This window comes from Gigantopelta aegis, chromosome 9 (assembly GCF_016097555.1).
Source record: "Gigantopelta aegis isolate Gae_Host chromosome 9, Gae_host_genome, whole genome shotgun sequence".
NCBI lineage: Eukaryota > Metazoa > Mollusca > Gastropoda > Neomphalida > Peltospiridae > Gigantopelta > Gigantopelta aegis.
In genome coordinates, this window is record NC_054707.1 from 23,184,462 (window position 1) to 23,203,002 (window position 18,541).

The following is an 18,541-nucleotide window of genomic DNA, read 5'->3' on the forward strand; positions in this document are numbered from 1 at the left end:
CATCAAAAGAGAACTGATGAATTGGCATGAAAGATTATAATTAAAATAATGCAAAAACTCATAATAAACATACTTGCATAATTAAGTTTCTCGTTCCAGCCAGTGCATTATTCTGTACTTTGTGGGTATCAAAAGGGGCGAACGTAGCCCAGTGGTAAAGCACTTGCTTGATGCATGGTTGGTTTGGGATCGATCCCCATTGGTGGGACGATTGGGCTATTTCTTGTTCCAGCCAGTGTACTGTGACTGGTATATCAAAGGACATGGTATGTGTTATCCTATCTGTTGGATGGTGCATATAAAAGATCTGATGCTACTAATGGAAAAATGAAACGGGTTTCTTCTCTAAGACTATATATGTCAAAATGACCAAATGTTTGACATCCAGTAGCTGATGATTAATAAATCAGTGTGCTCTAATGGTATCATTAAACAAAACAAACTTTTAAACTTTTATTAAGTTTTAAACGTACAACAGCATAACATACAAAGTACATGTACATGTATATTGTGAATTAAAAAAAGAAAATCTTTCTTTAATAATTCGCCAAAAGCTAATTAGAAAATGCCACCTATTTGTAGATCTGCAACCATTTGACTAAAAATGTTCAGGCCAAATTGCAAATAATCTTTTATGGTCCTGCTTAAACCTTGAAATTGCACATTGATTAAATCTCCATTTTAATACAGGGATGAAAGCAGCTGCTAGAACAGCCAACAAAAATATGTATGTGCAGTTCTGACTTCAGCCATATGCCATTACTGCTATAGCTGTTATAATCATTGCCTTCATTCCTGTAATATAAATGAGATTTACATGTTACTGATACAATTTAATAGATATTTGTTGAGAATTTTTATTATTATTATTCTTGAAAAACTAAATATTTTCTGCATTGTTATGGGTTTAAAACAATATTTTTTATATTAAGCTTTGTTCATTGTAGAGTTTAAATGTCAGTTTCAACATTGGATCGTTTTTGATGCAGATAAATTGTTGTAAATGGTTTTCTTTAATGTCTATCAGTATACTGGATACTTTTATAATTCATTTCTTTAGCCTTTGGCCTTTGTATAAGTGAGTTCATGAATATTGCAAATCGATTTCTTAAGGCAATACATTATTCAAGATGTCAAGCAGATTGAAGACCTAAAATATATACATTATAATGGCTATAGTTTATTCTCTTTACTTCTGAAAAACTGAATATATTATTATATGATTTGTTAAACACTATGGTAATATTTTCTAAATTTGTTTTTGGGTTGCAAAGTTTTTTTTAAATTAGAATATAAAATTACATATTTTAATACCACAAACAGGTTGCTTATTTCACATTATAAGAAATCATTTAAATTTGAATCTCTCCCCCCCCCCCCGTCTTTCATGTCTTCCCTTTACTAAAGGTGTTAACCACACAGGTAATGTGTTTCCAGACACACCCCAGCTATGTATTCAGGTGTTGCTCACAAACCAGGCTTAGCTCTGTAGGAGCCTGTGGAGTTCTGTGCTGCTTCCAGAAAGACATTACCATGATAATTAGGGTGTGGTTCTCAAAGGGACGCTCGTAAACAGGACTGCATGCCGCAGTGATTTACCTGCAATTTGTGAGGCCTTAATCGCCTGCCTGTGTAATTTGTGGACATGTATGAACTTTTTGTAGTAAGCTGAAAAATAAGATAAGAATTTATTGAATGGTTGTACAAGGCGTATTTAGGTTTATTAATCACAGCAGCATGTCGCAATCATTTACATGCAGTTTGTGAGACTTCCTGAATAATTTGCATGCATATTTCAGAATACATGTACATTGCTATATTGGTCAATTAACATAATATTGTAAGTTTTTGCTAGGTTTATTAGTTTACCTCATTTACATATATACATGTATTTCTTGGTTTTGGGTTCCTTTCCCTGTAAACCAGCACAAAGTGATATCAAAATAATCAAATCATATTAAAAAAAGAATGATCAAATCACATTCAAATGGAGGCACGGGATATAGTTCAGTGGTGAAGCACTCGCTATTGATGCACAGTGTCTAGGATCGATCCCTGTCGGTGGGCTCATTGAGCTATTTCTCATTCTGGCCAGTGCACCGTGTCTGGTATATCAAAGGCCGTGATATGTGCTATCCTGTCTGTGGGATGGTGTATATTAAAGATCCCTTGCCACTAATGGAAAAATGTAGCAGTTTTTTTCTCTAAAATTATATATTATATTGATATCCAATAACCGATGATTAATAAATTGATGTGCTCTAGTGGTGTCATTAAACAAAATCAACTTAACATTCAAAAAGAAGAAACAAAAATAAATTACTTTCATTATTTTATCTTTGTACACATTTTAAAAATAGTATTTGACACTGTATTGCTTTTGACTTGTATAATACTGGTAACTATTGACTACATTCATTAATTCATTCATTCATTCAACTTATTTTCATTCTTATATCCATTTAAGGTTCAAGCATGCAGTCCTAGGCACACACCTCAGCTATCTGAGCTGTCTGTTTAGGACAGTGGGTTAGTTGTTAGTGGTTAGTGAGAGAGAAGAGGGTGTAGTGGTCTTACACCTACCCACTGAGTCGTTAAAACTTACTCCTGTCAGCCTTATGTCCATTGGTTTAACCACCGCACCACTGAAGCGGGTATTGACTAAATAAAAAGCAGATGAATTTGTTGGACGTGTGTATTGTACTAGTACATCATCTGTATGAATGGTATTGAGACAAAGTTTTGACAAGGGAGAGAGATGGCTGTGTTATTAACAGTAAAATGCTTTCAGTTGTTGAAGTGTCAAAACATAAACTTAAACAGGGTGAAAATGTATATATCAAAGTATGTCAAAGCTGATTAAATGCAGCTTTCTTCTAAATGTATTTTAACTGCTTCTCAATTTGTAACAATTGCCTTCATATTAAAAGGATAGACCCTAGTTTTAGCCCATGTAAATTAACACTAAGTTTAGTTAATCTACAGACCTGTAACACATTTGGATAAAGTTACAATTGAGTGAAACATAAGTCTTTGACTTTCAAATGGTGAAATACCCACTAAAAATAGACTAAAACTCGACTCAATAACTGTTACTTCTCAGACGCTCATGCGTTTTTTTAAAATATGAGAATGCATTTTGTGGTATTAAAAACACTCAGATGACCAAAATCACTTCGAATGTACGGAAATTGATAATCTAAACAATAAAATGTAAGTAAAGTATGATTACAGTTATCAAAAACGGCTCTAATAGTCAAAAATATGTCTTAGTGTTTAAAAACTAGGGTATGTCCCTTTAAAATTTGAGAAGCAAAAGATCTTTCCTACTTAAACAAATCATGCCAAATGCACAGTGCTTGCTTAAACAGCATGCTGAGGTGCTGTTAAACAAATATTCCTTCCCTCCTTACTTGTGTAAGTATGTGTATTAATTTTACTTGACACTTAACAAGCTGACATTTCTACTCATCCTAGGTACACATACACTAGTGGGCTATTGCTGGTTAAGGCTGCGTTCTAAGGAGGTGTTTGGAATACTGATCTACAGCGTAAACACTGAAACCTATACACAGGGAATGCTAATAGCACAGTTTGAATACAGCGTTTCACTTGCAGTGTCCTATACATGCTAATTTACCTGTCACAACAAGTTTTTATGCCTGCTCGTGTACAATGAAAGTTCTGGGTTCATATCATATCTGGGTTTCTTGTCTTTAGGGGTTGTTGTTAAACAAAACAAACTTTAACTTAAACTGTGAATGACATCCGTCCATGATCATTATTTGATGCAGTGCAGCCTTCTATCTTGAGCATTGAATCCTTTTCCAGGATTTAGTATATATACAAGTATGTCATGTTCACCTTGTTTTTTGATGTAATAAAATCATTGTACAAACTATTACACACTCTTTACAGGTTACTTGTATACATTAATACATGTTGTTCCATTTAAAAGCCAGACTCGAGTAACAAAGTTATTGAAATCTATTCAAATAGTGTTTGTTGTTGTGTTATGCATACACACTGATAACCTGTCATTCCGGTTTTCTTGATTTACACAATGCACTGGTTTTGCTAAATACTGTTTGCTTTAGGATTTTTGTATAATTTGTTTCAGAATCGTGTAGTTAGTTATATGGTGGTTGCACGTGCAATGCTACATGCACGTATACTCAACAACAAAAGTTTAGCTAATGTTGAAAGAAATGCCATAACATTTATAAATTAACCTATTTTTATTAATTAGTATTCACATCTGAAATGTTTACCATTAACAAACGACAGAAACTCATCATCCTTTGCCTTAACAAAACTGGAGGACCTGGTTTTCTTTTAAGTTTATTCAACCATGGCAAATTTAGACGTCATATAAGATATTTGCTAAACTTTCGTTGTTGAGTATACATGTGGTTATAATTTACTGTTTGGATATCATTTAAAGCCAGTTCCAGTATCGCTGCATTTAGGTGCAATATTATGGGCCTACATGTACATTGTTAAAGTTTGTTTTGTTTAATGACACCACTAGAGCACATTGATTCATTAATCAATGCCTGTTGGAGGTGAAACATTCATGGTAATTTTGACATATAGTCTTAGAAAGGAAACCCGCTATATTTGTCCACCAATCGTTTATATGCACCATCTCACAGACCGGATAACATGTACCACAGCCTTTGATATACCAGTTGTGGTGAATTGGCTGGAATGAGAAATAGCCCAATGGGCCCACTGACGGGGATTGATCCAAGAGCTTTACCTCTGGGCTACGTCCCCTACATATACATTGTATAATCTGTTTGCATCAAAAGGGAACTGGTGAATTGTCATATAACTATATATTGCATGTGATAATGTACATGATGCTAAAATACATAAAAATATATATATTCAATTTTAATTCAACATTTGTTTTTACAAAAAAAATTGTATGTATGTGTAAATAGAAAAGTTTCTTCACAAATTACTTTTTAAATTTTTTTTATTAATTAATGTTGGCGTGGGTGTAAAATTTAATACTATGTTTCTATACAAGTTTTAGCATTATTCATTATGGAATTGCATGCTAATTCATCAGTTCCCTTTTGATGTGACTTTGAGGTCTCAGTTAATCAAATCTGAAATAAACATTCTTACACAACATTCCCACAGCTTGTTTGATGAGTTCTAAGGAAACGTCACTGTTCATTGTCAAATGTACTTCTTCAATAATGAAGCTACAGTGAAAGCGTGCAGGTTTTTTTTTTGTATATGTTTTTTTTATCTTCTGCCTTAAACAAATTTCACAGGAAGCTTAAAGTTAGCAAATATTGCTGTTTGTTCTGTTATATTAGAATCGTTGTACTGTAGTTCATACAGGTACTTGTGTATGTCACTGCCAGGAGAGTTGCTTGCAGTACATTTATATCAGTGATCATATTTCTCCTAAGTACAACAGTTAAAAAGTAAAGTTTGTTTTATTTAACGCGCCACTAGAGAACATTGATTTTTTATCTTATAATCGGCTATTGAACGGGACGTCAAACATATGGTCATTCTGACACTGTTTTTTAAAGGAAACCCGCTGTTGCCACATAGGCTACTCTTTTATGACAGGCAGCAAGGGATCATTTATTTGCGTTTCCAACAGCCAGGATAGCACAAACCATGGCCTTTGTTATGGATCACTGGTTTTACACCTACCCATGCATTGAGCCTTGCAGAGCACTTACTCAGGGTTTGAGTTGGTATCTGGATTAAAAATACCATGTCTCAACTGGGATCCGAACCCAGTACCTACCAGCCTGTAGACCGATGGCCTAACCACGAGGCCACCAAGGCCGGTCACAAATTCAGTAACGGGTGTATACTACCAAGTCAAATCCCATAGACGACAATAGTAACATATGTGGCTAAAACTCCTACCTGCAATGTATCACCGACATAAACGCCACGGATATAAATACTACCACCCCTTACACTTAAAGTAAATCAGAAAAAAATGGGGGTCAAGCTGCTCGTTTCTGAGATAACGGGTAGCGTCTATGACTACCCTAGTTTTGCACAAAATTAGAGTACTTTTTTTTTACAGGTACCCCATACATGTTTCAAGCGTCCTTTTTTTTTTACCCAGATGAAACTATTACTTTTTACAACCAACACACTCACATTTATAACCAATCACAGGACTTGTGGTGTTCACTTCTCTATCAAAAGTTGGGTGCACCTCGAACTTTGACCCAGCCGGAAGTTATTTAGTTTAGTACTACCTAAATGCTAGCTCGACCAAATCTTTTTTACACTCACCATGCACACACATGTACATATTCATGTATGTCAAGGTCAGGGTTTTGTGACGTCTTTGATGCGACATGATTCCAAATTAATTTTCAATGGCATTTTTATCATTCATTATAATTATCTAAATTGCCATTGCAAGATAATCTGAATTTCGAGGGTTGTGTAATGGGGTTGACAGAAAATAAATCTTAAAATGAAAAAACCACAACTCAAACTGTGCCATGATTGATGTCTGTTTTACAGCTTGGGACAAAGTCCTTAGTGTTCCACCTATTTTCTGGCCATGTGAGTTATGTTTTAAGGGCCAGTGAAACTGTTTTATTTATTACAAACAGAATGTTATGTGTAGGTTTATAAATTTCTTTTCTTAGTCAATTTACTGGTGCTTCTTTATGCCACAGTGAAGTCATATTTTACCCAACTCTTGGAAAAGGAGCGATGAGCCAGTTAGAACTTGTTCCAGTGGTGTGTTAGGGCGTCACAATATTTTGCATTGAATATCATGTTAAATAATTGACCTTATTCCTTTTGCAATTTTTATTTTTTTGTTATTATTATTATTATTATTATTTTTATATAAACTATTTACATGAATCAATTGAAGTGCACAGGGACCATATCCCAGGTTCTTTTTTTTACTTCTTTTTTTGTACAAATTACTTAGTTTTCTTCTAAAAATGCTATTTACTATTAGGAGTGCACAGTCTACCACTGTGATTGATATTATGTTAAGTTTTTTGCAGGTGTTTATGTTTAAGAAAGGAAAAGAATGTTTGTTTAACAAACTCTCAGCACATTTAAACTGTGAATCTTTGGTGTCTTAGATATGTTTATATAAAAACTCAAGTCTTGAGTACAACAAAGGAAACCAGCTGCCACCACTTTGGCTGCTCCGAATAGCAGCAAGGCATCTTTTAAGTGTGCTTTCCACGGACAGTGTTGCTGCTGTTGTAACATGTTCCAGACTACCGGTAGTAGAGCATTTTTTAACAACTACTATTTCATATGCAGTATATTTTCATGGTTAGAATATCAGTGTCTGTATATGAAGTAATCCTAACTAGATTTTATCTCTCAATAATTTTGTACATGCGGAGAATTTTTTTTATTAGACAACCCCTGCAATTCTGAATTGTACATGGCAATTGGTTTTTAAATATCTCCACGGAAATTTTTTGCATGTTTTTTTTTTTCAATGGCAGCTTTTTTTGCTGTGGATATTTTCTTAATTGTTAGGAAATAAAAAGAATTTTAAACTACTAAAACATTAGGATGAACAAAAACACACTGCACATATAGAGACAATAATGTTATCAACATTAAAATGTATTTAAAGTGTAGTTGTAGTCATTGAAAAGACCTTATCAGTCAGAAACATCTTACAACGGCAGCATCCTTTAACGGTCTTCAAATGTGCTGACTTTTAAAACCCACAGTTCAAATGCAGTGATGCGTAAAGCGTGCATATTGACATATTTGGAGACCTGTGACTCACTTGATTTTAGACGTAATTAACAAGTGACTTGCACTGATTAACAAAGGTTTGGTTGATGTCAACAGCAGATGCACCTGCCCATCCTTGACACAATTAAAGGTACATGACTGCATAACACGTACATGTATAAGGTATATTAAAAGTTTTGGTATATATGCTGTGTACAGCATGACAAAGTGCATAATTATGAGAGATCCCTTGCTGTCATTCGGTAGGAAATATGTTTTCTAGCTTTCTCACTGTCCTAACACAAGTATTACAATAACTATATGTTAGACCCCATATAGCCTTAGTTTAAAAATGTATCCTGCAGTCACTGTATACATCATTGGCAAGATATGATGACTAGATAAATCTTTATATTTTCAGTCACTGACCAAAAATATAGGTCATGTGACTCGAGTATTTCAGAGTAGATTTTCAATAAACATACTCTTTAAATCATTTGTTTAAGTACAGTAAAAACAAATAACTTTTAGTTTTTCGATAACAATACAAAACTTGTATATTTATTTATGAATTAGAGTTCAGAAACACTTTTTGAATGTTGCAAAATGTAGCTAGCATCTTAAAAAGAATGATATAATATATCTTGCATGATGTCATATGGTTAAAGCCTTACTAGGTTGACGATACTCGATTTGTGTACACAAAAATGGAATAAATAATGATTTTCTGAATATTCCTGTAGGATTACAGGATAAAAGAAATAACTGGTTACTGTCTTAAGATATCATCTTTATCCTGCTCAGGTCGAATGGCGAATGCAGGTCAGCAGTGCCTCGCTGTGTTTGCCATTCAAACTACAGAATATTTTAAGACAATAACCAGTTATTCCCTATGTATTAGGGTATATTGTAAAAAAAAATTTTTTTTATTTCAGTACATGTAACTGTTTAACTTTTAAAGAATCTAAAGCATTTTTTAAGCATTGACAGGACAGCACATGCCACAACTGTTTTTATAGATCAGTTAGAAAGCACTGGTATGTTTTCTGTGCTATAATTCCTAATGGTGTTTTATTATGTATTTTCAGAAATCGGAGCGACGACAACAACATGCCACCAAAGAAACAGAGTTTTTACGGCTAAAACGGTCTCGGCTTGGTGTTACCGACTTTGAACCTCTCAAGGTGATTGGTCGGGGTGCCTTTGGTGAGGTACGTATCACTTGTAATAACAGGCCTCTGAAAATTGTGACCGGCCTCGGTGGCGTCGTGGCAGGCCATCGGTCTACAGGCTGGTAGGTACTGGGTTCGGATCCCAGTCGAGGCATGGGATTTTTAATCCAGATACCGACTCCAAACCCTGAGTGAGTGCTCCGCAAGGCTCAATGGGTAGGTGTAAACCACTTGCACCGACCAGTGATCCATAACTGGTTCAACAAAGGCCATGGTTTGTGCTATCCTGCCTGTGGGAAGTGCAAATAAAAGATCCCTTGCTGCTAATCGGAAGAGTAGCCCATGTTGTGGCGACAGCGGGTTTCCTCTCAAAATCTGTGTGGTCCTTAACCATATGTCTGACACCATATAACCGTAAATAAAATGTGTTGAGTGCGTCGTTAAATAAAACACTTCTTTCTTCTTTCTTTCTGAAAATTGTGAGACCGATAGTTTTGTTCACACAATGCTTGCACAAGTCTGGTTTTGCATAACCCATTATTTGTTTAAATGCATCATGCATGTATTTAGGACACCATATACATAGTCATTATGAGTTATGCAAAAATTAAATGGGTTACTTGAATTTTTCTTTTTTTAAAAAGACCATTAAAAAAATTATATTCAGGACATTTAACTTGGATGTTAACATGTGTTGTAATAATGTATTTTTTTTAGTTTTGACTTAATATTACCAGAATGAGCATATGCATAATAACATGGGAAATAATGATCTTTCGGTTATGTTGAGCCTTTTATTATGGTCAGAATTGAATGGATCAGTTGCCCTTGCTAGATCTGTCAATTTTTTTCCCATATTCCAACCAGTGCAGTGTATACATATGTACTATCCTGTCTATAGAAAGATACACATAAAAGATCCTTTGTGCTTGGTGTATCCTATGTGGCAGACATGAGTTTCATTTCTCTAGATCCGGACCAAATGTCAAAAGAACCATGTCACTTAAAAAAGTTTGTTTTGTTTAATGACACTACTAGAGCACATTTATTTATTAATCATCGGCTATTGGATGTCAGACATTTGGTAATTCTGATGTATAGTCTTAGAGAGGAAACCTGCCACATTTTTCCATTAGTAGCAAGGGATCTTTTATATGCACCATCCCACAGATAGGATAGCACATGTATACCACACCTTTGAAATACCAGTCATGGTGCACTGGCTGGAACGAGAAATAGCCCAATGGGCCCACCGATGGAGATTGATCCTAAACCGACCGTGCATCAGGCGAGCGATTTACCACTGGGCTACATCCCGCCCTAAACCATATCGGACATCAAATAGCCTTACGCCGAAAGTAATTTTTAAAATGAGCTGAGATGATACTAACACCGGCCTTGGTGGCACAGTGGTTAAGCCATCAGCCTTCAGGCTGGTAGGTACAGGGTTCGCAGCCCGGTACCGGCTCCAACCCAGAGCAAGTTCTTAAGGGCTCAATGGGAAGGTGTAAGGCCACTACACCCTCTTCTCTCTCACTAACCACTAACCAACTAACAACTAACCCACTGTCCTGGACAGACAGCCCAGATAGCTGAGGTGTATGTCCAGGACAGCGTGCTTGAACCTTAATTGGATATAAGCACGAAAATAAGTTGAAATGAAATGATGATGCTAAACAAATATTTTCCTTTATTTCCCTCATGGGCAGGTTTGAAACTGGGCATTGTAAGCTGATTTGTTGTAATAGAATCGTGACTTTATGTTCTGTTAGAGAGCCATTAACCGGTAACATGACAATTTACAACATGACTGACCCTCCCCATGATAACAAAGAAGGAAGTGTGTGGCAAATGATTATTTATATGGGTGTGTCCAAACTCGATTAAATTTTAATATGTACTAAATCATAGGTTTCTTTATTCCTTTAATTAACACGTGACGTTTTGAAGTAGCTTTTGACCTACATTTGTGCACAAGTACGGTTCAGATAATAAATATTAGTAATTATTTATGGTTAGGTGCAGCTCTTAAATAATATAGACTAGAAAGGTTGATGAAGAAGTGAAGGAAAAGATTTCAACTTGTTTGTTGGCTGTTAGAGCTTTGTTTAATCAGATACTATGGAGTGACTTAATATACAAATACATGTATTTAAGATAACTGGAACACATGGTTTAGATAATTACAAATATTTAGACTCAACTGCATATTAGCAGCAACGAGGGGTCTTTTATGTACAGATTTTTAATGGACAGCAGATTCCATAGAGTTTGATATTGTATATCATTCAGAGTAGCTTTATGTGTATGTAACGTAGACAGTTTTTGTCTTGGCTTGATAGTATTACTGGTTTGATGGTAAAGGCAGCAGCATCAACTTTTGCATTTAATGTTCAGTTTTTGCAGTTAAGTCCATTTCTCACAAACTATAAATACGTGATAGTTAAGCTTGGTTTATAAATTTTGCATCTGTGAATGTTAATCTTGATGCCTGTTTAAATTTTTTAATAAATACAAATTTTAAAGTGTTACATGAAATTGTTTTTTTTTAATTCTTCTAATTTAATATGCATTGAGATGAACATCTTTTTATTTTTCTGTGAATGACACTAAATACGTTTATGGTAGGTTGATACATTTAATTCCATGAAATTCTTGTTTCCTTATTTCGACCAGATGTTGAAGTTACCATGTAATACACAGACACCTGCAGCAAATGATCAAAACAAAGTGCTTGGATATCTATAAACAAACGTGTCTTTCCTTTCATTTATTACTAGTGATACTACATAGATATCTTCTTGTTTCTGTTTTGTCGTAAATCCTGTCAAATCCTTGTAGAAGGCTTAGTGACAAAATCACCAGTGTTTGTTAATAACCATTAATACACATTTAGAGTGTGTATGTTTTTACAGCTCTGACATTCATATCCTCTATTGGCAACCATGGTGCATTAAATATTATAAACAATACCTTTAATATAGGGGAAATGTCACCGTGGAGTGGCGTGGATAATGATTTAGTGTGCATTCAGCAGTTTCACTATTAAACCGTTATCTTGAGGTTGTGTTTGCTTTGTACTTGTGTCATTTCCGGCTGGAATTAAGTACAGCTTTTGTGGCAGTCATTCATTCCACCTTTTTCCTCGGCTGATCCGCCTTGGTTACACAGCTGCACTGATTGTGTCAGTCGCGATTGACCACAACAAAAGACTTCTTCCTAATACCTAGATTTATGAATATCCTGTTATGAATATGCTGTATGGGCACTATAGCAGTACTTGGCTATTGGCCCTGGTTGTCATTATAAGATTTTATTGGTCGTGGTGTTAGATTCCATTTCAAGGTCAGGATATATGTACAGGAATGTTGACATTGCACACACACACACAAATCCAACTCGTTGTTAATCAGGAAGGCAATTCCACTGTGACTGACATTACATGCTGAGGCAATTTTTGAAGTATATTTATTTGTTTACAAAATAAACCAAAAAAGTATTGGCATTGTACTACAATATATACATAACAAAACAAAATGATTGCTAGAGCTTGTTTTGATTATATTGAATTACTTATATTATGCATAACAGAGGCAACATTCTTGCCTTCCCTTGTCCAACCATTATAGTATTTATACCACTTAAAATCATGTCTCTGTTATTACAGCAACATCTGGTGTTATAAACTGCTTTTCTACAACAACTTAAGGCAATCACTGTCTGTCTTTTAGTTGGTTGTAATATGATCCAAGGGCCGTGATGATTGGTGATTGTAGTTGTATGGTGTTAGATGTGGATACCCACCTCTCAAAATTACTTCTCAGTACTTTTCACTAACTTGTAAAAAAAACTTTAAGTGTTTGGGGTTTTTTGGGTCAATATTTTCGATTTTGGCTTGACATTTAAAAAAAGCTACGTGTTCAGTGTTTTAGCCAGAAAGACTTTTTTGAGTATGCATGGCGCTATGAAATTGAATGTAACCACAGGGGCCTCCCCAGAAAGAAAATGGGTTAAGTTTAGGGTTAGGGTTAAGAAAATCATACAGTATGGATATGAGTAATTCATTTTGTCAAAAAATTGACTTTAAAAAACACCAAAAAAACACAAATTTGGGTATGGTGCCATACCAATTTTACTCTCAGGCAGAAACCCTGATGTTCTTTGAATATATAAGTTCTCAATTTGTATGTGCTGTTTGCACTAAAAGCATTGGTTAATTTGATGTAAAATAAAACAGGAATACTTGCCTAGATACTGAAGAATGTTGTCTGCTGAGGCAGTTTAAATTAGATTTTTCTTGATTAGTTTATCCTATTAAACTATAAATTGATTATTCTTTTAATAATATCTCTCCACTTAATGGAGTTCTGCTTTCTATGTAACATGTTTGTTGGATAAACATAAGGGGAATTGAGAATTGGCTTACATAGCAGCTTTAACAACATATGTTGGTGCTATTTTTGTCTATATAGAACTTTATTTGCACATTACAAACATGTATATTATGTACATTCACCACCATACCTAGACACCTGTAGACAATTGGCCTTTCAGAGCAGGTTGGTTTAGTACACTGTTTAAAATGTAATTATTTGTGTGCAGAAGGAACATCTGAAGTCCAGGGGGGGGGGGGGGGGGGGGGGGGGGGGCAGTGTTTATAGAATGTTTAAAGTATATCACCTAGCTCCACCTGTAGAATCGGGAACCAAGCTGCACGCAGTTTAAGCCTCCGTTCTGTAAACATGCAAGCAGGTGGTTGTCGTTAAAGATGCGCCTCACAGCAGGTGTTGACTACAGTGTAGATGTAGAGACACTAACCACAACTAGGAATGTATGAAATACCATGTGCATTTCATAAAAAAACAGCCAGCTGTAAATTAGCTTACACAGAGCCAGCTGTATGAACAGAGAGTGGAAATATTATAGTTGAATAAACCTCTGTTGAACAACCAGCTCGGAGGACTCTTTTGAGTTGTTAAAATGGGAGTATTTTAATATACAGTCACCGGCCGCGGTGGTGTCATGGTTAATCCAGGGTTCCACCTAGCGTCTGGAAAATGGGAGTCATGACTCGCAGGGTTTTATTTTGCGAGTCATGTATTAAAAATGGGAGTCATCTATTATATATATCTCTTAAATCACATTAACTGAATAACTGTCTCGTTTATATTACATGCATATATTATATCCACTATTTTTTTTTTGGATAATACATTTACATGTATATCCATTGTTTTTTTTCTTCTTGTAAATCATTTAGTGCTTTTTTCTAGGTTTTTTTTTATGTAGTCTGAAGGGACATAGAAAGTGTGGTTCTTTCTACATCCGAATATTATTACTCTATATTGCTGGTATTCAAACCTTGTGCCACCCTGTTTCAATCGTTTCTCAGCCGAAATAGTGCAACAAATGGACATACAAACCAAAAATGTATAACCTACTGTACTCACTAAATCCCGACTGAAGTGCTTGCGTCATTATTAACAAACTAAATCTTCCAACGACAACATAAAACATTTGCCCGCCATTTTAATTTAGCTAAATAGAGGGATGCAACTCGCCCTGCATATTCAGAAAAGTATTGACTTACTGTGCACCCTGCACTATCTTTTTATGCACCCTTTTGGCTTTTAGTCACCCAGTGCTGCATGCTAACCTGATTTATAATGTAGCTGCATCTGCGCAATAATTATGACTAACTCCTATTATGAGATTTGCTCAACCATCTACATGTATTAAAAACAATAAAGAACAACAATAAAAACAAAATAAAAAACTAGATATATAGACCGAACTAAAAACTCGCGGCTGGTTAACTATTATCTGATATCCGTAAACAGACCGCACATTCGACATTGTCGCAATTATCTAAATTTAGAAAAGGGACTGGTACGGTTTGAAACCAGTTAAACCACTAGGCTATATTTGTTCTAAAACTTCGTAATTGATAGGTTTTTAGGTGTTTAATATTTATTTTTTTTAAATGTTAAAGCGATTGACAACGGGGAAAAAAACCACACAAAAAACTTGTGTCTGAGATTCGTATAAAGACCGCATGTTCGACATTGTCGCGATGATCTCAATTTAAACAAAGGGACTGGCACACTACATCAGCCACACTGGTTTTAACACTCCAGTTACGTTAAAGGTATTGATACGGTTGGGAACCAGTTAAACCACTCGGCTATTTTCGTTTTGAACTTTGTTGATGTTGTATGCTTCTTTATTTTTTCTGTTTGCTGACACCAGTTTGTTTGGTATTGTGCAATAAATTGAATTGAAATTGAATTGAATTAGTCGTTAGGTTTATATGTATTAAAAATTAATGTATTAAAAATTAATGTAAAATCGTGACATCGGAAATATTTTGCGTCGACCATGACACACACAGATTTTATTTAGGAGTATTTTAGGTAAATGGTGCGTCAAATACGCAGGATTCTTGCGTCATGCGAAACCCTGGTTAAGCCATCAGACATAAGTCTGGTAGGTAAGGGTTCATAGCCCAGTACCGGCTCACACCCAGAGCGAGTTTTAACAACTCAGTGGGCAAGTGTAAGACCACTACACCCTCTTCTCTCTCACTAACAACTAACCCACTCCACTGGACAGACAGCCCAGATAGCTGAGGTGTATGCCCAGGACAGCATGCTTGAACCTTAATTGGATGTACATGCAAGCACAAAATAATACTTGAAATAATAAATAGTTGAACCTCAGAGTCATTAAAATGGGAGTATTTTAATATACAGTCAACCAGAGTTGTCTCAACACATGCTATCCTGTCAACTGAGGATATCTCGACACATGTTATCTTGTCAACTAAGGATATCTGACACACGTTATCTTGTCAACTGAGGATATCTCGACACGTTATCTTGTCAACTGATGATATCTCGACTCATGTTATCTTGTCAGCTGAGGATATCTCGACATGTGCTATCCCGTCAACTGATGATATCTCGACACATGTTGTCTTGTCAGCTGAGGATATCTCAACACATGCTATCCCGTCAACTGATGATATCTTGACACATGTTATTTTGTCAACTGAGGATATCTTGACACATGCTATCCCGTCAACTGAGGATATCTTGACACATGCTATCCCGTCAACTGAGGATATCTCGACACGTTATCTTGTCAACTGATGATATCTCGACTCATGTTATCTTGTCAGCTGAGGATATCTCGTCCATGTGCTATCCCGTCAACTGAGGATATCTCGACACATGTTGTCTTGTCAGCTGAGGATATCTCAACACATGCTATCTTGTCAACTGATGATATCTCGACACATGTTATTTTGTCAACTGAGGATATCTCGACACATGCTATCCCGTCAACTGAGGATATCTCGACACATGCTATCCCGTCAACTGAGGATATCTCGACACATGCTATCCCGTCAACTGATGATATCTCGACACATGCTATCCCGTCAACTGATGATATCTCTACACATGTTATCTTGTCAACTGAGGATATCTCGACACATGCTATCCCGTCAACTGAGGATATCTCAAGGTTGAAAATTGTCCCATAACATAATTTCACTAACAATTATTATGCTCATGTCAGGCCACCAATATTTGGTCAAGCTATTTGGTCCGGTCCCATCATCATCAAGATAATGTTTAACTGTATTTTGATTTGGGGAAAAAGTAATATGGCTGAGTACTAAAGGTAGCTACTTGGTAATGGTGGCCAAATCTTGATCAGTTTTGACTAGGTACATGTACATATATCTTACAGTTGTATTTTTCTCTCGTTCCAACCAGTGCACCACAACTGGTCAAAGACCGTGCCATGTGCTTTCCTGTCTGTGGGAAACTGCATATAAAAGATCCTTACTGCATTAGGAAAAATTTAGCAGGTTTTCTCTGTGACTGTGTCAGAATTACTAAATGTTTGATAGCCGATGATTAATTAATCATTGTGCTCTGGTGGTGTCGTTAACCAAAACAAACGTTTACAGTTGAAGTCTGCTGTACAGTTAGAAAGACGTGGGGGGTGGTGGTGGGGGGGGGGGGGGGAGGGGATATGTTTAATAACATTTAAACATATATTAAATTTAACCTACTGGCAGTTTGAGTATAAAACAAATGCTTATTGCAACACTTCTTCAACACAATGATAGGCTGTTCCTACCAAATAGCAGCAAGAAATCTTTTATGTGCACATTTCCCATAGACAGGACAGCACATATCATGGTCTTTGATATATATAGTAGTCATGAAGCTGTTGTTTGGACAGGACCCCCTCCCCTCTAATCCACCGAGGGTGACTTGTTTATTTTTGGGTTTACAAAGGTAAATAAAAAAAGTAAAAAAAAGTTATCATCTGGCCTGTATCCAAGTTGAATCTCTTAACTGTATGAATGCAGACCTTGGTCTTGGTTGAACTAAATAAACACTCACGCAGAGAGGCTGGTAATTTTGTAGCTCAAGTGTTTGCACCTTTTGAAGCAAATTTGTTGTTTGACACACTTCATATTGAATGTTTATTTCTGGCACTTTCACCTGTTTGTGGCTTTACATTCAATGCTGTTTGTTTCTGCACACAACACATTCTGGAAGCACGTAACATGTACAGACATTACACCGATATAAAAAGTGGTCAAATTTGTAAAAAAAAAAATGTGGTGATTTTTTTTTTTCCAGTATGGAGTGGATCAACAGATTTAAATATTTAAATTTGTTGTACTTTGGATTTATATTTTTGGGCACTGTGTTTTAAACAGAATTCAGAAGAACATATTGACATTCATCTCTTGAATCAGAGACCAGATGATGCATTCATTCATTTCAATATCCAAATAAGGTCCAAGCACGCTGTCCTGAGAAAACACCTCAGCTATCAGAGCTCTCTGTCCTGGGCCCTGTTACATGAAGCAATCTTAGCACTAAGTTCACTGTAAGTGCATACCTCCTTTATGCACTTAATGTGATCTTAATGTTAACATTGTTTCATTGTTTGAATGGGGCTCTGGGCCTCGTTCCACGAAGTGATCTTAGCCCTAAGATCAACTTAGTGAATAGGGTAGCTATGCGTCTGAGGTAATCTTAGGGCTTAGATCGCTTCGTGGAACGGGGCTCTGGACAGTATTTAATAAGAGAAAAGTCAGTGTAGTAGCCTTACACCCCACCAGCGAGCCTTTAAAATACACTCTGGGAGTCATTCAACACACATGTTGCAGATCTATATTTAATCGAATGAACACTACAGATCTTGTTAAACAATACACAAAATGTAGATGGCATTTGGAATGGCTAATCCCATGCCTCTACAGGCATGTGCAATCAACCGTAACTAGCCACATCTGCTGCTGTCATTTACAGTCAACTAATAAACCAGTACTCGAAGCCTGTTGATGATGAAGCCTGTTGATGATGATTCGTAACGACCAACACATAAAAAAACCCATGAGTACTGGTATATAGCTCAAATGATGATGATAGCATAATTTAGTTTTGTACTTACCTCTTAACTTGCGACTCTAAGGCATCCTGTCGTGGGCAGAACTATCTAGTCAGAGGTTGTGTCCATGACAAACATACTTGAAAAGTTCTCTGATGGAAGCACTCCACAAATTACCCATATCCCTACCCAGTCGACTGTTCAAAACATGCTACATGTATATT

At 35.9% G+C, this 18,541-nt stretch overlaps 1 protein-coding gene across 1 annotated transcript in view; it reads left to right on the plus strand.

Moving 5' to 3' along the window:
- Positions 1-18,541, plus strand: part of LOC121381501 (serine/threonine-protein kinase 38-like) — a 65,448-nt gene that overhangs the window by 12,371 nt on the left and 34,536 nt on the right. Inside the window, exon 4 of the mRNA XM_041510822.1 lies at positions 8,814-8,936. Within this exon, the coding sequence (XP_041366756.1) occupies positions 8,814-8,936 (123 nt within the window). The remainder of the gene's footprint in view (positions 1-8,813; positions 8,937-18,541) is intronic.